The 24,562-nt window shown below is 51.7% G+C and overlaps 1 protein-coding gene across 5 annotated transcripts in view; it reads left to right on the forward strand.

Annotated features, from left to right (window-relative positions):
- EMP2 (epithelial membrane protein 2) overlaps positions 1 to 24,562 on the forward strand; it is a 43,750-nt gene continuing 19,188 nt past the window's right edge. The window contains exons 1-3 of one of the 5 annotated variants that reach the window (XM_021086639.1): positions 1 to 1,145; positions 8,727 to 8,958; positions 9,066 to 10,808. In XM_021086639.1, coding sequence (XP_020942298.1) covers positions 793 to 1,145; positions 8,727 to 8,958; positions 9,066 to 9,119 — 639 coding nt within the window. In that variant the 5' untranslated portion in view covers positions 1 to 792 and the 3' untranslated portion in view covers positions 9,120 to 10,808. Of the gene's footprint in view, positions 1,146 to 8,726; positions 8,959 to 9,065; positions 10,809 to 23,672; positions 24,409 to 24,562 lie in introns of those variants that run through there. The other 4 variants (XM_021086638.1, XM_021086641.1, XM_021086642.1 and 1 more) reach the window with 4 other exon arrangements.

Genomic DNA, 24,562 nt, shown 5'->3' on the forward strand with positions numbered 1-24,562 from the left:
TCAGAAAATTTAAGCATGGCTTCTCAGCTAGACCAGCTACTGCACAATAAGTTAGCATTTCTTGAGAGGATTTCTGATTCTTTTGTTAGTGGCACAAGTCCATTGCCTTATATTTTGGGGTGGGTGCAAATAACATTAACATGTTAAATTAAAAGCTTTAAAATATACTGTAATATGCTGTGGTCCTGGTTTGGAATTTCTTCCCTTTTTCAATACAGTAAATTCTCCTCTTCCTGCACACCCCACCGCTGAGGCTCAGGCCCCTCTGGCTTTTTCCTGTAGCCTGCAAGAGCCTCCAGCCCAGAGGAACCCTCTCAGTTTCTAAATGGGGACACTGGGGGCTGGAGAGCAAGACTTGGGGTGGTTTGTCTTTTGATGTTATTTCCAGGGACAATAAATTCCAGGGTCGTGGTTTCAAAAGATACGGCTGGTGTTTTGTGTGCGGGTGTGCCTGGGCGGGGGGCATGGGCTGGGCAGACTCTGGTGGAGTCCTAATGGATCCCTGGTTGCCTGGCCACCTCCCACCAAGGCCAGGGACTCTATGTCAAATAGGAAAAATAACCACAGCTGAGGCTGATCGAGCACTTACTATGTACCAGGCACTGCGCGCCTATGACCCTTGCAGGAAATCAGTCCTATCGTGACTCCCATTTCCAGAGGGGAAACTGAGGTAGGAAAGATTAAGCAGAAGATCCCTAAGTAATGAAAAGTGCTAGGGAAGGGGTTCTAAAGTAAGGATTCCAGAACCCTGGTCCTTAACCCTTACCCTGAGAGAAGAGAACTGGGGAGAAGATGCGAAGGAGAAGGGGAAGCTGGAAACTTCCAGAGTGGGCGCAGCGCAGAGAGCCTTCCAGCTCGGAGGAAGCTCGAAGGAAGGCGGGCTGGGGCTGGGGTCGCTCCCCGGGCTCCGGCCTTTCTCTCCAGCGGCCCCCACCCGCCTCCCGTGGTTCCTCCCACTCCGCTTCCCCGCTCCTGACATCACACCCCGGGAGGCGGGATCGGGAAGGAGGGGGGACGTGGGGAGGAGGCTCGGCGCCACCGAGAGGGAGGAGGGAGGGCGCGCAGTCCCAGCCCAGAGCTTCAAAACAGCCCGGCGGCCTCGCCTCGCGCCCCAGCCGGTCGGTCCGTCCAGCCGCCAGCGCCCGGTGAGTCGGGGTCGCGCCCGGGAGCCGCGCGCAGGTCTGGGAGCTCGGGGCAGGGAGCGCCGGGGCAGCGGGGACGCGAGCGGCCCCTGCACCTACCGGACCCAGGGAGGTGCCTGCAATTGGTAGCGGGCAGGGAGGGGCCGAGGCCCATGGGGCCGAAAAGCCCCTGTCCCTCGGCCAGACTGCGAGGGCGCAGACGTCCCGCCTGCGTCGAGTTCGCTCGGGACCTGGAATTCCACCTCCCCACCCCCGGACTGCTTCCTTCGCCTCTTGCGCCGAGGCGGGCGGGAAAAGTTTGGGGAGGAGTCAGGGCGACTCCCCTCGGTCCCGCCAACTCCACTCCCAGGGCTCTCGGAGTCCAGGCCAGCCCCCCTCTCGTTGCGTGAAGGCCCCTGGCGTCTTGGCGCACGGCCCTCCGCCTCGCCCAGCGCGCGGGACAGGCTGCGCCCGGGCCGGGTCCGTGGGTCCCGTCTCGGCCCCCGCGGCGGCGGCGGCGGCGGCTCCGTGGCGCCCCCTAGCGGCGAGGAGCAACGGCTGTGGGTCTGGGGCGGTGGGGGAGCTGGTGGCACCGCTTGGGTGATCCCCTCTCCACTCTGGTTGGGCTTCGCGGGCTTTGAGAGCGCCATCCATGGGTCCAGAGAACGGGGAGGCTAGTGCTCGTGATAGAAGGACTCTATATTCTCCCCAAATCCAGGGTCCTGAATGCACCCCGGGGAGGGCCTAATTTGGGGCTGGTGTGGGAACTTCCTAGGTGGAGATTAGTTGGGGGCACCTGTGCCCGAGGGAGACCCCCGCAGCGCAAAGCTCTCCCTCTAAGCCACAGAGCTCATCTCTTCCTTCGGAACAAGAATGACAGTCCAGCTTCAGATTTGGGAAAGGGGGCAGTGTCCCTCCCAAGCTCCAAAGCTGTGATGTGGGGTGGAGCGACCTTGTACCCTTGCTGTGTCTAAAATGCAGTGACAAGCCTAAAGAGTGACAGGCAGAAAGTAATAAGGTAAGGGGCCCAGAGAGGGTCTTAAGAAGCCAGTGGCCCAAATACTGTATGATTTCCTGATAAGAGGCACCTGGAATAGGACCCCTCCCAGCGCTGGAAAGGAGGATTGTGGGGCAGAGAGATGGGGGGTTTTGCTTAATAGGTACAGAGTCTTTGTTGGGGAGGATGGAAATTTGGGGTGTAGGTAGTGGCATTGGTTACACGATATTGTAGATGTATTCAGATGCCACTGAATTCTACACTTACAAGTGGTGAAAATGATCAGAATTATGCTTTGTATATTTTACCATAATTAAACCACGAGAGTCTCCAGCCACCTCTATGCTTCAGGCCGAAGGGGTTGGATGTCCCAGAGGCCGCTCCCTGTCACTGGCCACCACTCCCTGGAATCTGGCCTCAGCATAAGGAAGTGGAAGGAAGGGACGGGAGCTGGGTTTCCCCAGGAGTTGGGAAGGGACAAGAAAGTGAACCGAGAGCTGCTGGAGCCTCTGCTGGGCGCTGCACCTGGCAGCCCCCCACAGCATTAGTCGTTCCATCCCCACTCCGGGCTGCAGGTGGGCAAAACCAGGCCAGTGAACCTAAGTCAGTGTCTCAGGGCCCTTGAGCCAGGAAGTTCCAAGAGCCAGATTTGAACTTCCATTTGCATCTCCCCAAGCCCTCCCCTTTTTTCCACCCAGAGGTGCCTCAGTGGGTGTTTGCGGAGTGGAGGGGGGATCCTTCTGGGGAAATCAGGGCCCAGATGCCCATGGGGGCTTTGGCAGATGCCAGGCTCACAGCAGAGGAAGGGACATGGGGGTGGCAGGAGAATGCAGACCTGTTTTCCCACCGAGGGTTATGGGATCCGCCGCTTCAGGCCTGGAGCCACGTCTGTCCGTCCCTCCAGTGGGGAGACTGAGATGCACCTGAATCTGGGGACTGGTGTTTGTGTTGGAAGCCACGGAGGTGGCCCTCGGGACTGGTGAGGGCAGGGCCAGCGGGAGGGGAGGCTCAGGGCTGGCACTGCTGGGCCCCACCCAGGGGGAGGGGCTGCGCCCTCTTCGGGCTTCCTGGCCCTCAGCTCTTGAGGAGCGACAGGGTCCCTTGCATCTAATAGTAAACATAGGGCACAACCGTTCTGTCCTGGCCTTCGTCCCCCTACACACACAAGTGGTTTCTCGGGCCCTTTGTTTCTGGAACATGAGTGTGTCCCCTAGATTTCTTCTCTGCCTCGTGCATCATGTCTTCAGGGCAAAAGCTAAAAACCACATGTCTGTGCGCACAGACGCAATTTTCCAGCAACAAGTGATTCACAGGGAGGCTCAACTGGCCAAATTGTCACCCCAGGCCCACACTGACTCCCCTGCCCTCTGCGACCTTCCTGGTGGATGCCCGGGGGCGGGGGGTGGGGGTGGTGGTGTCACCGCTGGGCCTGGCTCTTTGTCATAGTAAACTCTGCCGCCAGACATGACCGGGAAGGGAAGTCTGTCGAGACAAAAATACATGAATGCCTTTCCAGGCCAATGGGGTGGCAGTGGATTACTGGCCGCTTGGCGGGATTTGTTTAGAAGGCAGGAGTCCAGCACGGGGGCGGGCAGATAATCGTGTGTGTGTGTGTGTGTGTGTGTGTGTGTGTGTGTGTGTGTGTGTTGCAACAAGTGTCCACTACGCAGCTCTGCGGACATGTGGGTTCTCTGATACGGGGTTCAGGGGCTAAGGGGGCCCGGGGGGACTGGGCTCTCCATCCACAGAGGGGTGGCAGCCATCCCCTAAAGGTGGGGTGTGGTCCAGGGTGTGGGGCCTGGGGACCAGAGCCCTTCCAGAAGAGGCACTTAAAGGTCAGTGGCAGGACTTCAGTGCAGGAGGCCTCCGGGACGTCTTACTGGGCTTGGCGATTGGCAGCAGCAGCTGGAACCAGGAACGAGAGCAGCTGGCCCCTGAGATAGAGCTGGGGACCTGACTCTTGGATGTTGGCTTCATTCTTCCCAGGAAAGGATGGAAGGGGAGGTGGGGAGGGGGGAGAGGAGGCTCCCCTTCTCACCCCAGGAGCGATGGACTCGACTGCCTGCAGGAGTTACCCGAAGAATGCAGCTGTGGCAGGGCTGACCCCTGGCGGGAGTTGTCGGATGCATCTGGCTCTTGTTAGGGACAGGCTGAGAGGGAGTCTAAAAATATCCTGCCACCCAGCGAGGGTGCCGGCCTGGTAACCTGACACCCACAGTGGCGGTGGCTGTGGTGTTGGTGATGACGACGGCACTAGCTTTGCTCTGTGTGGAGTCACTGGAACTCTTCCAGGAAGCCAAGCCTTGGGCAGAGGCCTAGAGGAGTGAATGCTGTCTGCATTTAGGGCAGCCATGGGCTAAGATTGAAGAATTCCAGGGGCATAAAGGCCTTAGAAAGTCCCAGTTTGACAGCAAGGGATGCTCAGAGAGGCGGAGTGACTCACCCGAGGTCACTCAGCGAGTCGGAGGCAGTCCCTGAACTAGATCAGGGTCCAGGGACTCACTGAGGAGAAGTTCGCTGGCTGGGAGTGGTCGGTGGGTTCCCAGGTTGGGTCCCCAGGGTCAGGAGCCCTTGTGGCCTATACCATCCATCCGGGATGATGCGTTTCCACGCTCTCATGCCGATCTGAGAAAAGTGGGCAGGGAACTGTGCTCTTGTAGTGGGGCACTTCCCATTGGCATCGGGTCACTCCTGGCTCTGGGGGTGTCGTCCATCCTGGGGCGGGAAGGAGGGAGGTGGGGGCTGGAGGAGAACCTTCTTCCCCTCCCAAGACACTGCTGGTTTGTTCACATGGTCTTTCCAAGGACTTTAAGAGGAGTTGTTGGCCTGAATAATTGAATTCCCAGGGCTCTCACCTTCCTTGGGAAGCTGGGCTTCTCTTGCTCTAAAGGAGAGACTGAGGGGAAGAGACTGCCCAACTTCCTGCCCTCCATGGACAGGTCGGATGACATCAGCTTCTAGAAGCTTCCTAGCACTTCTGGATCTGAGCTGAGGGAAGGGGTCCCCAGGGGGCTATTTGGCATCACGATTGTTCTGAGACATTTGGATGTGAAACATCTATCGCCCTGCAGGATGTGGAGATGGACATGTTAAGTTCCTTGGTGCAAACTGCTTGTAACCCAAGATCAAATTAGTTGGCCCAATGGAGAAGTTTCTTTGAAGATTGCTGTCTCTGATGCTTCTGATTGTAAACATCTCTGGAGGGCTATCTTTCCTTAAAATGAAATTAGTTAAAATTTTTTCAGTGAAGGAGTTCCCGTTGTGGCTAAGCAGGTTAAGAACCTGACATAGTGTCCGTGAGTATGAGGATTTGGACCCTGGCCTCACTCAGGGATCCCTCATTCCTGTGGCTGTGGTCAGGCTGGCAGCTGCAGCTCTGATTCAACCTCTAGCCTGGGAACTTCCATATGTTGCAGGTGCAGACATTTAAAAAAAAATTTTTTTTTGCAGTGAATAAATATGACTTGAAGTCTCATTTATCTTATTCTAATAAATGTTTCCCAAAGCGTGTTATCACTGGCGGTAACCCAGATTGTTACCGCAGCAGAATTCCTGTGGTGGCGCAGTGGTAACAAACTGGACTCATATCCAAACTGGACTAGTATCCATGAGGCTTCGCTCAGTGGATTAAGGATCCGGCATTGCCGTGAGCTGTGGTGTAGGTCACAGTCACGGCTTGGATCTGGTGTGGCTGTGGCTGTGGCTGTGGCCAGCAGCTGCAGCTCCAATTTGACCCCTGGCCTGGGAACTTACATGTGCCGCAGGTGCAGCCCTAAAAAGACAAAAAAGGTCACAGCCGAACATGAAACCAAAAAAAAAAAAAAGTAAGTTATGTCTTTTTCTGTCTTGGTATTTGAAAAAAAAAAAAAAATTGCACGAACCCATAGTTTCACAGATCTACTGAATAGGATGAAACTAAAGTTGATTCTTTGAACTTTGAAGCATTCTTTAAATAATGGAAGGATGCCATTCATAAGCACAGGTGATCCTTGGATTTGGCAAAAATCTTAGTCTGGGAGTGACTGCCTTTGGCTGGGACATTCACCCTTTTGACAACAGGACTAATCCCGAAATATCTGTGAGCTCCCGCCCAAGCTCCTCTTCTGCAGAGAGGCCCAGACATCCTGCTTCAGACCTAACCTGCCGCTCGGCTTCCGAGGGAGCCTCCCCATCTCTGATGCGGGTCAGAGACTTGGACGGTTGCTCCAGGGATCAGAGGAGTCGGTGTATTGATGTCTGTGGAAGTGGCTTGAGAGGCTTGTGGTTTGCTTGAGCCCAAGGGAAGCCGAGGGAGGGGCTGGGTTGCCCCCTTTCATCTTGATGGGTGTTATTAAGGAACTCTGGGCAGTGAGCTGAGTCATCAAAGGGGGATTTCTCTCTCCTCAAAGGAGGTTACAATCCAGCAAAGAGAGTGATGAGGCCAGGGATGGACGTGCCAGGACCAGCGTCACAAGGTGGAGTTTCGGGGAAGCCCATGGCGGGGTGTGCAAGAGTTTCCTTAAGGACTGGAGATGGGCTTGGAAGAGTCCCTAGGATTTCCCTGAGCAGCAGCGCTTCCGGGTATGCAGAAGGGAACTTGGAGGGAAAAGGCAGAGGGGGAGGCAGAAGCCCTGCTTGAGAAGCAGTGGGTGTCCAGTTTGCCCCCAGTGCAAGGCATGGGAATGGAGGGCAGGGACTGGGGGGCGCTGGGAGGGCAGAGGTGAAGGGGCTTCCCTCCACAGCACTCTGCCTGAACCTGCCTAGGGAGGCAGGCCTGATGGTGTTCACAGAGCAGTGCTGGAAGGACAAAGAAAGAGAGAGAGGAAAAAAGTGGAAGTAATCTAGAAGCAACCTAAATACCCATCGGTCAAATGATAGAGTATTTCACAGAGGTTAAAAAGAACAAAGAGTTCCCTGGTGGACTAGTGGGTTAAGGATCCAGCATTGTGAGTGCTGTGGCTCGGGTCACTGCTACGGTGAGGGACCAGGAACTTTCGTGTATCTCAGGTGAGGCCAAAAACCAAAAAAAAAAAAAAAAAAACCACCCCAAAAGGGAGTTCCCGTTGTGGCGCAGTGGTTAATGAATCTGAACCATGAGGTTGTGGGTTCCATCCCTGGCCTTGCTCAGTGGGTTAAGGATCTGGCGTTGCCGTGAGCTGTGGTGTAGGTTGTAGACTCGGCTCGGATCCCGCGTGGCTGTGGCGCTGGTATAGGCCGGCGGCTACAGCTCCGATTGGACCCCCTAGCCTGGGAACCTCCATATGCCATGGGAAGCGGCCCTAGAAAAGGCAAAAGAACCAAAAAAACCAAAAAACAAAACAAAACAAAAAAACCAAAAAAGAACAAGGTTCAAGGGGGTGGGAGGGGCAAAATAAGTGAAAGGGATTAAGAGGTACGGCCCTCCAGTTACTAAATAAATAAGCCGTGGGACATAAGGACCTGCCAGACCCATGGTGGTCATTTCCTGACATGCACAAGTGTCAAATCACTGTGTAGTGCCCCTGAAACTAACATATTAACCTAACATGTCAACTGTATTTTCAATTAAAATTTTTAAAAAGTTACATTGCAGAGAAAAGGAAACCTGAGGTTCATCTCTGTACACTAATATGGAACGATCTGTAAGACACTGTTGAATTTTTTTGAAAACAAGAGCAAGTGGAGTTCCCTGGTGGCTTGGCAGGTGAAGGATCTGGCATTGTCACTGCTGTGGCTTGGGTCCCAGCTGTGGCTTGGGTTCCATCCTGGGCCCAGGAGCTTCTGCATGTGGAAAGTAGCCATATTCCCATGGCCTCTTATGTATGATGTGTTTGCAGGGACAGGTCTGGAAGGATACTCAGACTGGATCCATGTAGCTGCTTGTGGGGAGAGGGGAGAGGAGGGAATGCGAGCTGGGCCTCCAGCCTTGCTTGTAACTGAGAGAATATATTCCCGGGTATGTGTGTACCTGAAGTTCGACACTAGTGAAATAGTCTCTGAATCTGGTAGTCTTGCAGGTTTGGGGGTGGGGAGCTTTAGGAGATGGGGGGCTTGGTGCAGAGATTAGGTGGGGGCTGGGCAGTCATCCAGGGGCAGGGATGTGATCAGGAGGTGCCCTCCAGCCCCCGGGGAACATTCCCCTTGGAGCATCCCTTTATGCCCCCCCCCCGGGGGGGGGTGCCTTTTACAGACAAGTTGTGGTCTGGAGAGAGGGCAGTGTGCATGCAGTTAGGGTGTGTGTATTAATAGGGCTGGTATGAGATCCCTGGCAAGGTGTCTAGGAGACCATTGGGAATGGGAGTCTGGGGCTTCGAAGAGAATTCAGAGAGACACATAAAGACCTGGGCCTGGAACTGTGTTTTTAGGATGGTGTTTGAAAGTAGGAGATGACTTAGATTTTGCCAGTATTAAAGGCAGGAACTTAGCACTGCTCTCGCAATAGCACTGCTGGGGTGCAAAGCCGTTTGGGCCACGTGCTTTACATCCTCTCTCTCATTTAAAATGAATAACACCCCTATGGGGTGAGGAATATCATTGTCCCTGCCCTACAGATGAAAAAATGGAGTCAACCGTTTTGCATTAAGATTTGAAGCCAAGTCTCGCGGCCTCATAGACCCTGTATCCCGCCACATTCCTCTTTTTAAAAACAGGCAGAGCATCCTCTTGAAACTGACCCAGCCCTTGGAGCCAAGACAGTTCCTTTGCTGCAGAAGTGCCAGTGAGTGCCTTGGACGCCCGTGTTCTTCCTCCAAAGTCAGCTGTTTCAGCTCTGAGGGTCCAGCACCGCACGAGGGGCCTTTTCCCTTAACAGCCTGGTCGCAGAGAACAGAACTCAAAGCCAGCCCTCCCCTGGCCAAAACCACTTTGATTCCCGTGTTTCAGGTGTGTGTGGAACAGAGAAGGGAGTTCTGGGAACACAGCTTCAGACAGGAACCCTGGGTCCAAGTGGTTAATTGCTTGCATTACTTCTCATGGTCTTTGCTGTGCAGGGACCGGATCTGTTGAGCTTGCCCTGGTCCCTCCTGCATTCAGCACAGAGTTAAGTGCGCAGTAAGTGCTCAACCAATAAAGGGCTGTGTGGGTAGACGGGAGAGGGCGGCCCCCTGGAGTCTCCGCTTCCCGCTCTTAGCCACGGCCTGGAGGCGTGGCAGAAGGAGGCCCCGCCCCCCGCGCCTTGGGGGAGGAGCCCGCTGAAGGCGGCAGGGGTGGGGGCGGGAGGGTAATGGGAGGGGCTTGAGGCGGCTGCTCCCTCCCCCTCTCCTGCAGTTGATTCGGGCAGGCCGGAGCAGCAGCAGGCCCAAGTGGCACTGTCAGCACCCCTTTATGTCAGAGTGACACGAGGTCACATTCCTCTAGGCCGAGCCCGAAGGAGGCTTAATCATTGGCAGGCCCAGATCATGGTGTGCACACCCACAGGCATTTGGAGATGATTTCTATAGCATACAGGCAGGGTTCCAAACTGTAATGTGCTCATATTTTTTTAAAAAACTGTATTACTAAAATGTCAGTCACTTGGCATATGGTACTACTTTTCCATTTATGATATAATCTGCATTTAAGCATTCATCGCCTCACGCCGATGTGTTTTAGAGACACTTATGGGTAATGAATAGCACAGGTGGTACACAGCCAGGGCAGAAATGATACTGGCGGTGATGCTGACACCATTGTTGCCCCACCAGGTCCCCTTTCCTGGGTGCTATGCCCACCCCCCTCTGTGGTGAGGATTTGCTGCTAAGGACTCACAGCTTTCCCTTCTCCTGGAAGTTTCGAGAAGCCTGGAGATGCCTGGGAAGTCATGCTCCCTATTTCTCGGGCTTGTGGCCCCAGGGATGTCCTGGGGCCTGGCCTAAATCCACCCCCCAACCCTCCCCCTTGTTGCCCCAGGTTTTCTGCCCTTTCCAGGCAGGGGATGATGAGCCTCAGAATATTCATGCTCCTGATTCAGAGCTGGGCACCCCTCTTCCCCCTCTGAGATCCTCAAGGAGAGAAAGGTGCTCGGCCTTCATCACCTATGAGCCCCTCTCCCTGGACACTCGCAGTCGTCACCTCCTCTCCTTCCTGGTGGGCACACTGGAGATAGAGCCGTGACCATACTGACATAAGTCCAGTCTAGAGGGACGAGACAGAAAGAAAAGAAGGGACTAAAGATTAAGAAGAAAAGAGCAGAGTTCCCTGGTGGCTCAGGGGGTTAAGAATCCAGTGTTGTTGCTACTGTAGCGCAGGTTCAACCCTGGCCCTGGAACTTCTTCATGCCGTGGGAACGGGCAAAATTTTTAAAAACTAAAAACTAAAAACAAAAAACAGAAGAAGAAAAGAGCAGATGACGTTGAGTGATTTCAAGAAGATAAAATATGGTCACTTAGATTGGATGTTCTGGGAGGGCTTCTCTGAGGAGGGGACTGTGGAGTTGAGGCTGAAGGAAGGAGCCCATCACTCCCAGATCTAAGAACTTTCCAGACAGGGAATGGTTCATGCTGACATCCTGGTGCCCAGGGTGGGGGCGGGGAGCAAGCTTTGTCCGATGGGGGGGAAGGAAGAGCACTGCTTGGGGTACTGACTCATCCAGCAGTTCGTTTGGGTGCTGTGTGGGGTCAAGACTGAGTGGTCCGGAGTTCCTGTTGTGCTGTAGCTGAAACGGATGCAGCTCGTATCCATGAGGATGCAGGTTCGATCCCTAGCCTCTCTCAGTGGGTCGGGGATCCGACGTTGCCACGAGCTGGGGTGTAGGTCACAGACGTGGCCTGGAACTCACGAGGCTGTGGCTGTGGCTGTGACCGGCAGCTGTAGCTCTGATTCAACCCCTAGCCAGAGAACCTCCATATGCCGTGGGTGCGGCCCTAAAAAGCAAAAAAAAAAAAAAAAGACTGAGTGGTCCGTGTCCCTCTGTCCTTGTGTGAGACGCCTACTGTATGCTTGGGGCAGATGGCTTGGTCTTTTTTTTTTTTTTTTTTTTTTTTTTTCTGCTATTTCTTGGGCCGCTCCTGCGGCATATGGAGGTTCCCAGGCTAGGGGTCTAATCAGAGCTATGGCCGCCAGCCTACGCCAGAGCCACAGCAACGCAGGATCCGAGCTGCGTCTGCAACCTACACCACAGCTCACAGCAACGCCGGATCGTTAACCCACTGAGCAAGGGCAGGGACCGAACCTGCAACCTCATGGTTCCTAGTCGGATTTGTTAACCACTGTGCCACGATGGGAACTCCGCAGATGGCTTGGAAATGGGGTCACATGCTCCCCAATTCTCAGGGTCAAAAAAGAGGGACTGGCTCCATCCCAGGCCTGGGGGTAGCTGGTCACTTGCACGTGTGGGATGGTCACCTCTGGGCCCCATGGGGGGAGAAGCAGGGCGGGACTTCTCGCTCCAACCAGTTCAAGGCCCTGGCTCCTGACTGGTGGGTCTTATCCTCCTTCCCACCTCAGGGGCCGCAGAGGGCTCTCAGGGGTGCAGGTGTTGAAATACCAGCCCCCAGTGAACTCAGAGCTCCTCCGTTTTATTTTTCAAATCTCTCTCTTGATGAATTTTTCAAAGTGTACACCTCACTATATTTTAGTATAATCCATGTATATGTGTAACCATTGCCATGGTCAATCTGGGGACATTGGATCCCCACAGAAAGAAACCTCCAAACCCCTTAGAGGTCGCCCTCCTATTTTCCCATCGCTCTGAGCGCCAGTTAACCACACATCTGCTCTCTGTCTCTAATGGATTTGCCTCTTCTGGCAATTGCGTATAAGTCGAATCATACCCTGTGTGATCTTTTGGGTCTGGTTTCTTCTAACTTGCATCATGACTTCAAGGTTCATCCGTGTTATAGCCTTTGTCAGGCCTTCCTTCCTTTTCACGGCCTAATAATACTCTGCTGTGTGGATGTAACCCATTTGGCTTATCTACTCCTGAGCTGATGGATATTTGGGTGGTTTCCACCCTTTGGCTCTTGTGAATAATGCCGCTCCAGACATTTGTGTCCAAGTTTCTGCTGGACATGTGTTTTCATTTCTCTTGGGTATTATTTACCAGGAGTGGCGTGACTGTGGTCCTGCAGCCCATGTGTCATCATCTGAGGAACAACTAGACTGTTTCGCAAAGTGGCTGCACCATCGTAGTTCCCAGCAGCAGCGGCCGAGGGCTCCAGTTTCTCTGCTTCCCCGGGTTTTAATTGAGTGCCTGGTCCTGTCCTACTCTGGCTCCTAAGGAGCTTCCACTGGTGAAATTCTTACAGGTCTAGAGCAGGTTGCTGGGGGCCAGGTCTCCTGGATCTGAGCGAGGCCCCATCTGGGACCTGGTCCTGGAATAGGCTGGACCCAGGTGAGTGGGCAGGAGGATGGTGGGGAGGGATAAGGGGCACTCGGGGACCCCCCAGAGAGAACCAGAATCTGTGGAAGGCAGAGCCCTCTGTAAGGCTGGTTTTTAGGTGCTGCTGGATATGACATTAAATGACATAAAATCCCTCAGTGAGAAAGTGTGTTTCAGCTCTTCGGATTCCATCAAGGGGAAGATGCCTCTGTGACTCCACTTTTTCTTCTTTAACCAGACAGAGCAGGTCTGCCCTTAGCCCTTTGATGGACAACAGCATTGAACTAGAACTTGTGAACTTTTTGGGGGGGATATTAATTTTCACCATCCATCTCTGCGGTAGGTCCTGCTGATTTTCCACTCCCAGGAGCCAAAAGATTTCTTTTTGAAATACGTGTCTTTGTCAGAGAGTGGGTTTATTTAAAGACAAATAAGTACAGTCTCCCAGGGGTACTTGAGAAGGTGCTCAGCCAGTGTCTGAAGTTGGGGAACCTTCTTCTAATGTTTAGGGTCCAATAAGCAGGTGCTGTGTTGGGAAGTGGTGAGGTCTCCAATCCTGGTCCCCGTACAGATGGAAACTGGCTGCGATAAAAATAATCCAGGCAGAGGCTGTGGGCAGGGGCGGTTCTGCAGGATCACACAGCGCCTTTCAGCTGAGACTGCATGAGTCTGCAGTTCTCATTGTGTGGGGTCAGTGTCCCAATTCCATGGCCGGACAGTGTCATAGCTGCAGATGCAGTGTCATCAGAGATGCCCCAGTTGGAAGGGCAAGAGGTTTGGGGGGGCTGCCTTTCTTTCCAGCAGGGCACCCTCACAGTCCCTGGGACCTGGTGGTGGGGAAATGTTACAGTGTGATTACAAGTTCACAGGGATGGCTCCCCAGCTGGTTCAGCATCTGCTTGGTCTTGGGTATTTAATAGAAGGTGTCTCTTCCTGTTGGTGCCCCCAAACCCCTAATTAAGGGGCATGACCTGCCGGCTCTTAGATTAGTGAGTCTGTATGGGCTGTGCCCCCCAGTAGAGATGCTGTGTTAGGGTTCTCCAGGAAACAAAACCAATAGGATGTGTCTGTGTGTGTTTGTGTGTGTGTGCATATAACATATTGTTATTATATATATATATATGTATGTGTGCTCATGTATATTCTATATATGTATATGTATATTCTATATAATATTCATATGCATAATAGAGAGAGAGAGGTTTGTTTTAAGGAATTAGCTCCTGCAATTAGGAAGACTAGTGAGTCCAAAGCCAGCAGGCTAGGCTGGCGCGCTGAGGACCCAGGGAAGAGTAGGTGTTGCAATTCAAATCCAAAGGCTGCTCGGTGGGATGTCAATGCTTTGTTCTCTTTGGACCTCCATCTGATCAGATGCAGCCCACCTGCATTATGGACGACAGTCTGCTTTACTCAAAGCTCATTGAATTTTTTTTTCTTGTCTTTTTAGGGCAGCACTTGCAGCATATGAAGGTTCCCAGACCAGGGGTCGAATCGGAGCTGTGGCTGCCAGCCTACACCACAGCCACAGCAACACGGGCTCCGAACCGTGTCTTCAACCTACATCACAGCTCACAGCCATGCCGGATCCTTAACCCACTGAGCAAGACCAGGGATCAAACCTGTGTCCTCATGAATGCTAGTCAGATTCATTTCTGCTGAGCCAGGACAGGAACTCCTAAAGTTCATTGATTTAAATGTTAATCTCAGAGTTCCCTGGTGGCCTAGCAGTCAAGGATTCAGCGTTGTCACTGCTGTGGTTCAGGTTTGCTCCCTGGCCTGGGAACTGCCAGGGGAGTGCCCCCCCCCCCAAAAAAAGTGTGAATCTCCTCCAAAGACACTGTCACAGAAACTCTGGCCCAGCCAGACTGACACAGAAAATTAATGATCACAGATGCTTTAGATGGACCAGACACACAGCACTGAGTAAGATGGGAGCTCTTTTAAATCATTCCCTTTTTAATTCCCTTCCAACCCTCCAAGGAGAAAATCTCAAGTTTGTGCTAAGGTATCTTTAATAAAACTCCCCAAATACACCTGACGTTCTGCTTCAACAAAGGGCAGACTGGCCTGGGGCGCAGAGCCTTCAGCAGCAGCAGTTCTAGTTGGAAAAGAATACTTGTTCTTTTTTTCATTATATGTCTTTCTTCCCATCACTCTCTATTTATGGCTTGCTTTCCATTTCATTTGTGATACCAGATTTCCTCTTATTTTTATTTATTTAAAATTGAAGTATAATTGATTTACAATGTTGTGTTAGCTTTAGATGAACAGCACAGTGATTCATATATATATGTGTGTGTGTGTATGTTCTTGTATCACAAAAAATATATATATTCTTTTTCAGAATCTTTTCCCTTATAGGTTATTATAAAATGTTGGCTATAGCTCCCAGTTCTATACAGTAGGTCCTGGTTGGCTCTCTGTTTCATATACAGTGATATGTATCTATTAATCCAAACTCCTCAATTATCTCTCTTCCCCTCCTTTCCCCTTTGGTAACCATAAGTTTGCTTTCTTTGTCTATGGGTCTATTTCTGTTTTGTACATAAGTTCATTTGTATCTTTTTTTTTAGATTCCTCAGATAAGTGATATCATATGATATGTGTCTTTGTCTGACTTATTTCACTTAGTATGAAAATCTCTAGGTCCATCCATGTTGCTGCACATGGCATGATTTCATTCTTTTTTATGGCTGAGTAGTATTCCATTGTATATGTATACACCACATCTTCTTTATCCATTCATCTATCCAGGGACGTTTAGGTTGCTTCCATGTAGGTTTCCTTTTATAAAGATGTAAGTTTTGAAAAGTGAATAGGCTCCTAGTAATATGGGCAATACATGGATACACGTGAGATTCGCAGGTGGTGCAGAAATGAGTGATTTGGGGAAATAGAGGTGTGAGCTCAGTGAGGACAGTGCCTGAAATATGCCCTCGTTGTCCACATGCCCAAGATGCCTGTTGTCTGTTTGTACATCTTCCCTGCTGGAGACAGCTGGGAGGTTTATTTCCATTTGGTGACTCTCACAATGAGGGCGGGATGCTGGCTTGTGGGGATGCGGGCTGGGCGTGGCGGTCCCAAAACTCCTTGACCATAATGCTGACTGTGACTGGTGCACGTACACAGCACCTGTTTTGTACCAGATGCCATTCTAAGCACCTTCACTCTGTTATGTCCCTGCGGTCCTGGGAAGTAGGCAGACCATCATCACCCCCATTTAAGATAAGGAAACTGAGGTCCTGCATCGTTAGGCTGCCAGACGATGGTCCAGTCTGGCTGTCTCTGCTCTTCGATATTTTGCACACATCACTTCCCACTCATCCTCTCCCCTCTGGCCCCTTGGTGCGTTAACTTCATGGAGGTGGCAGCCTGGCTTCCTGGTCCTGGTGCTCCTTGGGTCTGGCTGAGTTGCAGGCAGTGATTCCCAGCGCCTGACTTGCTGGCAAAGTTCACCCACAGAAATGACAGTTTAGGAAAGAGGAAAAGGCTGTGAAAGCGACTGGCCCTGATCTCCTGGGCGTTACAACACACGGCGCTCTGTGCAGGCAGGAACATTCCTACGCTGCCGGCTGTGAAGATGACGAGCACCCTAAGTCTGACACCTGCCTCACCCCAGCCAGCTAATCCCAATCCACCCCGGCCCCACACTGACATGTGTGCCTGCAGGGACTGGCCCTTTCCAGGCTGGGGTGTGGGTTTGCCGAGTGGCTTAATTACAGGGAGCTCCTTGGATGACAGCAGCCAGCATGGAGCTCTTTAATTGACAGGGTCAGACAGCAGTCATTGGCAGAGTGGCAGTTATTAACTCTTCTGCCGAAGCTGTGGAAACTAGCAAACACTCAACAAATGTTTGCTGAGTAATCTCAGGCACTGGGGATGAGTAAGACTTGGTTTCTGTCTTTGAGGAACCCTGAATCTAACAATGCAGTGTTTCCTCTGTATCAATCAGCTCTTGCTGTGTAACAAACCATCCCCAAATGCACAGGCATATCTCGTTTCCTTGCATTTTGCTTGATTGTGCTTTGCAAATATTGTGCTTTTTACACGTTGAGGGTTTGTGGCAGCCCTGCATTGGGTAAGTCTGTTGTCACCATTTTTTTGGTGTGTGTGTTTGTCTTTTTAGGGCCACACTCACGGCATGTGGGGGTTTCCAGGCTAGGGGTCTAATCAGAGCTACAGCTGCCAGCCTACACCACAGCCACAGCAACACCAGCTCTGATCCGAGCCTTGTCTTCGACCTACACTGTAGTTCATGGCAATGCCAGATCCTTAACCCACTGAGTGAGGCCAGGGATCAAACCCGCAACTCCATGGTTCCTAGTCGGATTCGTTTCTGCTGCGCCACGATGGGAACTCCTGTTGCCATTTTTTTTTTTTTCCCAACAGCGTTTGCTCACTTTGTATCTGTGTCACATTTTGGTAATTCTTGCAATGTTTTAAATTTTTCATTATTGTATTCGTTACATGATCTGTGATCTTTGATTTTACTACTGTGACTTGCTAAAGGTTCAGATGATGGTTAGCAATGTCTATTATAATGTGTTTTAAAATGAAGGTATGTACTTTTTTTTAGACGTAATGCTTTTGCACCCTTAATAGACTGTGGTGTAGTGTAAATGTAAGTTTATAGGCAGTGGGAAAGCAGACATTCCCATGACTCCCCTTATCGCGATATTTGCTTTATTGCGCTGGTCTAGAACTGAGCCTGCAACGTCTCTGAGGCTGTGATGGCTTAAGAGAGAAAAAATTTATTTAGTTCCTGATTCTGCAGGTGGGCGGTAGGGGCTGGGCTCAGCTGGGCTCTCTCACGTGTCTGCAGCCACCTGGGGGCTGGCTGGTTTCCAGTGGCCTTTGCTAGAAAAGCCCATCTCTGTTCCGTGTAATCTCATGTACTGTCCAGCAGGCCAGGCTGGGCGCATCCACGTGGTAGCTGAGCAGACAGGCCTCCTGCGGCCTGGGCTCAGCATTGGCACAGCGGCACTTTTGCTGCCTTCTATTGATAAATGAAATCACAAGGCAGAGTGAGTTCCCAGGGGGTGCAGGGGGGGGGCATTATCACAGCTGTGGCACAGGTTTGAGCCCTGGTCTGAGACTTTCTGCATGCTGTGGGTACGGCAAAAAAAGAAAAAGAAAAAAAAGAAAGAAAGAAAAAAAAGAAAAAATCACAAGGGCAGCCAGGCTCAGTGCGTGGGAAAATAAATTCCATGTCTTGCTAGGATTGCATCTGCGGAGCTTTTGTTAGTACCTTTTGAACATGTGAACATGAGAAAGACTGGCCTGCATTTTTCCTGTCTCAGAATATCTTGCCTGGTTTGGGGATCAGGGTAACGCCGGCCTCATGGGATGAGTTGGGATCTAATCCCTTCTCCTGGATTTTCTGGAAGAGTTATATAGAAAGTTGTTATTATTCTTCCTTAAGTGTTTGGCAGAATTCACCAGTGAAGCTCAGCTGGGCCTGGTGTTTTCTCTGTGGGAAGAGACCCCAGAGCCTTGAGAAATATTTCTTCCTTCTTGGATTGCCGGACTGGAAGGAAAAGTCTGGCTCCATTTCTTGACTTCTTAGTGCTTTAGCCCCTTGGAATCTGGCTCCCTTCCTCCCTCCTTCCCTCCCTCTCTTCCTCCTTCCCTCCCTTCTTTCTATCCTTCCTTCAGCACATTTATTGAGCTCCATCTAGAAAGGAGGCACTGTCTTAAAAGCTGAGAATATCGACCTGCAGAAACCTGCCAGGTCCCGGACACTGTGGCACAGGAGAGAGTCAACCCCCAAGTCAGCAACTATAACATAACATCAGGTCATGAGAGGTGCTACAAGGAGAAAGATAAAGAAGGGCTTTGGGGAATTCCCTGGTGGTACAGTGGGTTAAGAACCCAACTGGTATCCATGAGGATGCGGGTTGAATCCCTGGCCTCGGCCAGTGGGTTAAGGATCAAGCATGTAGTGAGCTGAGGTGTAGGTTGCAGATATGGCTCAGATCCTGCCTTGCTGTGGCTGCAGTGGAGGCCAGCAGCTGCAGCTCTGATTTGACCCCTAGCCTGGGAACCTCCATATGCCGCAGGTATGGCCCTAAAAAGGAAAAAAAAATTAGGAGTTCCCTGGTGGTACAGTGGGTTAAGGATCCAGCATTGTCACTGGTGTGGCTCTGGCTACTGCTGTGTTGTGAGTTCAGTCCCTGGCCCAGGAACTTCTACATACTGCCGGCACAGCCAAAAAATAAAAATAAAAAGAGAGAGAGGGAGAAAGCTTTAGTTTATTTCACTGAAATTGTTATTCCCAAGTTGCCAGTGAGCGGCTTTTCCATCCTGATGCCCTCTTGCCACTCTCTCCTGTCTCAGCTACTAGCCACTGTGTCTCCCATCTGCACACCCACGACGCGGGGATTTCTGTTCCTGGCTCCTGTTTTCTCCTGGGTGACAGTGCCACCCGTATTGCCACCTGCCTGAACGCATTTCTGCCATTGGTAACCTGGCGTTTCTAACACCAGATGAACTGCTTCCCTCGTCTCTCAAATGTGCTCTTTCTGCTCCAAGCCAAGCACATTGGTGGCACCCACATCCCCTCTGGGCCCCCAGAATCCTTTGCCCAACCCTCTACCCATCACTGGGTCCTACTGATTCTGCTTCTTCCTTTTCTCTCTCCTATTTTTCTTTCTGTCACGCCTGTGGCATGCGGACGTTCCCAGGCCAAGGATGGAACCAGAGCCGCAGCAGTGACGATGCCAAGTCCTTAACCCGTTGAGGCACCAGGGAGCTCCCCACTTCTCAGTTTTTACTTTCCTCCAAACCCTCTCTGTTTCTCACCAGGGCTGCCCCATCAGCTTCCCCCAGTTCACCTCCTTCTAATTCATCCTCCTGAGAGTGAAATGTTTTTCTTCTAGAGACAGAACTTATTCCTTTCCTGCTTCCAAGCCTTCCGCATCTCCCCACTGCCTCCAGGATAACGTTCAAACTCCCAGGCCCCATCAGGCTGCTCACCAGGCCGAGTTCCGAGTTCTGACTCGGCTCCAGGCCCCGTCCAGCTCACACCCTGCTCACACTGGTAATGCTTCGGTGCCTCGGAGCAGCCTGTTCCTTTGCCTGCAACACCCTGTCCCCACGGCTCTGCCTGGCAAACTGCCCCATCCTTTGAGACCCAGCCCAGAAGTCACTTCCTCCATGAATCCTCTGATGCCGCCCCCGCTCCACCTCGGGGCTAGTCATACCTTCCTTTGCGTACTCACAGCACACATGCCATCAGGTCATGTTTGTTTATTCATACACCCTGTTCTTTATGGACCCGGCAGCTCCCAGGGGGCACGGAGCCTGCCTTACACACTCGTGTGTCACCAGGCCCCAGTACGCAGTGTGTACGCAATCAATGCTCGCAGCCTGAATAATTGCTCCTTTTTTTTCTTTTTCTTTTTTCTTTTTCTTTTTTTTTTTTTTTTTCCCATACTGATGGGCTAGGAAAGTTCCTGGGCCAGGGTTTGAATCCGAACCTCAGCTTCGACCTACACTGTAGCTGTGGCAATGCTGGATCCTTTAACCCACTGTGCTGGGCCAGGGATCGAACCTGTACCTGAGCCACAGCATTTGAATTCTTAATCCACTGCACCACAGCTGGACCTCTGCTTCCATGTTAATACATTGGGTGAGAGGAGCTCCCATTGTGGCACAGTGGAAACGAATCTGACTAGCATCTACGAGGATGCAGGTTTGAGCCCTGGCCTTGTTCAGTGGATTAAGGATCCAGCATTGCTGTGAGCTATGGTGTAGGTCACAGATGCGGCTCGGATCCCACGTTGCTGTGGCTGTGGTGTAGGCTGGCAGCTGCAGCTCCAATTCGACCCCTAGCCTGGGAACCTCCTTATGCTGCAGGTGCGGCCTTAAAGAGACCAAAAAAAAAAAAAAAAGAAAGAAAATTAAAAAATAAATTTTGAAAAATAAAACAGTGGGTGAGAGGCTAATAATGCAAAGGCTGTTGTTTGACCCGGACTCTGCAACCTGCTAACTGGATGATGGGGACAAAGTGGTCCACTTCTTGTCCTCACAGTGGAGACCAGTCCTCACCCATCCTCTGACTGGCGGTCACCTCACTGACAGGTGTTCACCCTGAGCGCGGTGAAGGGAAGGGCTTTCAGCCTGGAGGACTCGTGGGTGATTTTGGGCTCTGCTTCCCTTGTCCCCAGGGTTCTTCACAGTGTATGTGCTACCTTGTGGGTCCTTGAGTAATGACATGTGATGGCCAGCATCCAAAGCCACATGCGGCCCCAGGACTTTGGACCCATCTTCTGATCAGGCTGGAGGATAACGGCATCCCAAAGGGGGAGATACATTTGGTGTAGGGTGGGCAACGTAGAGGTTTCTCTGATGCCAGATTGTCTAACTTCCAATCCCAGCTCCAGCTTTGACCAGCTGTGTGATCTTGGGGACGTTGCTTAACCTCTCTGAGCCTTATTTTCTTTACCTATAAAATGAGGCTAATTATAGCACCTACATCAGAGGGTTTCACAGGAATGAGTAAGTTAATACAGGTATGAGCTTGGAACAGCGCCTGGCACATACTAGGCAATAACTGTTGGCTCTCATTGTGGTCGATGTAGTGGGTATTATTGTTCTAATGGAGTGAAAGACTCAGGCCCACACAGGCAGAATCATCCTGAGTGGCTTCTGCCCTGGAGCACGGCCTAATGCCAGTGTCCTGTCTGTTGCCATTTCTGGGCAGAGCCAAGTACTGGCTTTGGGCCCAGAAGCCCCAGCCACAGTGAGCACAAAGCTGGGCCACCCAGGGCCAAGGGGCTTCCGCCATCTCCAGGGCATCTTGGACGCCTGACGATTCCTGGCTGGCTGGTGTCCGGATCCCAGGGCAGGAGGCTGAGCTGACCTCTGCCTTCCTGAGGACAGGCCTGTCCCCTCTGAGTGCTGTGAGCAGTGGGCCGGGGTCCAGAATGGGGATTAAAACCACCAGCTCCAGAGTGGACCTCCCTGTGGCCTGGGTGACTGCTCCCCAATGCCCGGAGCCCCCCTTGCCTTCCGAGCAGCAGCAGCTCTGGGTGGAGCACCCCCGGGCCTGGGGAGCCGGCCCCACCTCTGACACCCAGCATCTCAGGTTCCACACCTCAGGCTTGTCCTTTTGCTTACAATTCCGGGAAAAGGCTCCCATTCAGCTGAAAATGGGCCGTGGTTTAAATTGTAGGAAGAACTCCTGCGGGTGGGGATAGAGGGGGCAGGCCAAGCGGTCAGCCTCACAGCGTGTCCTCTCCTGTTCCCTGCACAGCATGGACCGAAGCCAAACAGCTTCCTTTGAGCAACAAGGTAGGGCTGGGGCTCCCTGCCGAGGGGACTTGGGTTGTTGTTTTTTTTCCCCTAGGGGTCAAATCGGAGCTATACCTGCAGCCTACACCACAACCATAGCAATGCCAGATGTGAGCCGAGTCTGCGACCTACACCACAGCTCACGGCAATGCCGGTCAGATCCTTAACCCACTGAGCAAGGCCAGGGCTCCAACCTGCATCCTCATGGATACTAGTTGGGTTCATTATGGCTGAGCCACAACAGGAACTCCGGGACTTGTGCTTTTATGAAGGGGAGGGGATGCTCACGCCCCCTGGGGCTGGGTCCCCCATGAGCTTCTCTTCCTCTGTAAGACTCTGTTGCTACTGTCCCACCATCAATGACGGATCAAATGTTGCTTCTGGGGGAAGAAGGACCAATGAGTCACCAGCAGGATCGCCATACTCAGTGCTGGACATGCAACACACACACACACACACACACACACACACACACACACATATGCAACACACACACACACACACACACACACACACGCACGCGCGCGCGCGCGCACGCGCATATTTCAAGTCACGCACTGGACCAAGGCATGGCCAGACAGCGCCTATTCTTAGGAGGCAGCGAGGAATTGCCAGTTCTTGGCGTGTCCTGTTTGTTACCTGCCATCTGGATGGACATTTCTGGGAGTACTGGCCCTTATCTCAAACCATCAGCCTTTTGCAAAAAAGCCATCAACCTTTTTCAAAAAAGCCATCAGCCTTTAGAACTTGAAATTCCCGGAGCCACAAACACTCCATTCTGTGTGCCGTTTCCATGGCCCCACCTACACCTCCCAGTGCCTCGCCCCTTCCCCGCTTCCTCCTCCTCCTTCTCACCCCTAGTTGCTCCAGTTCTGCTGCCCAAAGGATGCTGCTCCCCTCCTACTCGAGGAAACCGATTTGCTGCTCCTTCTATTCCAGCTACTGATTTTTTTTCCTTAAAAAAAAAAAAAAATCTTGGAGTTCCCATTGTTGCTCAGGGGGTTACAAACCCGACTAGTAGCCATGAGGATGTGGGTTCCATCCCTGACCTCACCCACTGGGTTAAGGATCTGGTGTTGCCCTGAGCTGTGGTGTAGGATGAAGACGTGCTCAGATCTGGCATTATGGCTGGGGTGTAGGCCAGCAGCTGCAGCTCTGATTTGACCCCTAGCTTGGGAACTTCCATATGCTGCAGGTGTGGCCCCAAAAAGCAAAAAAAAACAAAACAAAGCAAAACAAACACACAAAAAACCCCGAAAAACTTAAGTTCCAATATCCTGTGTGTTCTCTATAATTTTATGTGATTATTTTATGGGTATTTTATAGAACGGCAAGTGTTTAAGCCTTCAGTCTGAAAATACTGTGCAGAGATACCTACAATGCATCAAAATTAAGGTCCAGGAGTCCGTGTGTTGTGCCCTGTGAGATCCACCTGAGTTTCGGGGTCGAAAGAGAGCGCGTTGTGATAAAATGAGAAAACAGAACTGAGTTGGTCTGAAAAATTCTTTTAGTCATCAGGGAAAAACTCTATCCAGAGTTCAAACCAGTGTCCGAGTCAGTCAATAAAGACAACACACACTCCGGCAGGGCTGGTGAGCTAATAGGATTACAAATGCAAGAAGCTTCTTTTTAGTACAAATGAAGACTAAAACACAGTTTTTAATCAAGCCCTCTCTTAATTAGCCCGGTCATGGCTCAGCTTTAGCTAACGGCCAGGCCAGAGAGATGCTGCCTTCCCAAATGCCCCCTGCCTGGTGCAGGCTTGAGGGGAATCCAGCCAGAGGCGAAGGTACAGAGATGCCTCTAATTAGCTCACAGGTGATTTTTCATTAGGCCCTAAGGATGGGAGCAGGAAAGCACGTGGTGGAAAAAGTGTCCTGGATTTGGAGTTGGAAAACCAGGGGTTAGAGTCCCAGCTCTGTGAACTTTGGCGCATCATGTGACGCCTTTGTGAGCCTCAGTCTTTCATCTGGAAAATGGGGCTAATGATACCTTGCCCTGCCAGCTTCACAGGGTGGACATGAAGATCCAGCACAAGACACGCTGTGTAAACGGCAGCCTGACTTTTAATCACCAGGAGTCTCATTTCACGTGGGATGATGATTCCTCGGGGCACCCCCACCCCCCTCTCCCAGGATCTGCTTTATCGCATCCCTGTCTTGAGCATGCTGGCATCCTGTGCCCTGGTCGCAGTGAGAAGCAGATTTGCTGGTCTTCCTGGAAGAGTGTCTTCCTTGTCCTGTGATGGCAGCGGCTGCTAAAGCTCCAAAGAACAGAGGAACTGGCTGGAGAGAGCACACGACAAAGGAAGAGTCTAATCCCAGGCTTGGAACTGAAACTGTGCATTGGGTTCTGCAACAGAAATCCTGAAATGATAACACATTTAGAAAGAACTGAAGAAATTGGGGAAATAGATGGAGCCACAGAGAGGGCAGGGCAAAGGCAACTTTGCCCTTTCCCTTTTAGGGAAAAGAAACGTATGAGAGAAAAAAATGTAATCACAGTACACTCTGGCTCTGCAGGTACAGCATTTACCTGATCACGGTGTACACGGCAACTATTGATGAGAGTGTGACTGGACTGTTTTGGGATGACGGGAGGGGGGAGATGGAGTGTGATGGTAACGAAACACTCCCCTGGGCAGGAAGTCAGTAGTGTTTACGAGAGATGAATAAGGAAATAGAAATGTATGAATAAATTGTCTGGACATATGGAACCATGGGAGGGGAAAAAAAAAAAAAGGCTGAGCGGGTTAGAAGTGATTGCTTCTGGGAATCAGAACTGGGATAGGGTGGAGGCTGTGGTTTTCACCCTGTGCCTTTGGTTCTCTTATCTTTTTTCCCCACTTCATCGTCACATATATCATGTAGACCAAATCACGTTTTTAAGAGAGAA

This window comes from Sus scrofa, chromosome 3 (genome assembly GCF_000003025.6).
Source record: "Sus scrofa isolate TJ Tabasco breed Duroc chromosome 3, Sscrofa11.1, whole genome shotgun sequence".
NCBI lineage: Eukaryota > Metazoa > Chordata > Mammalia > Artiodactyla > Suidae > Sus > Sus scrofa.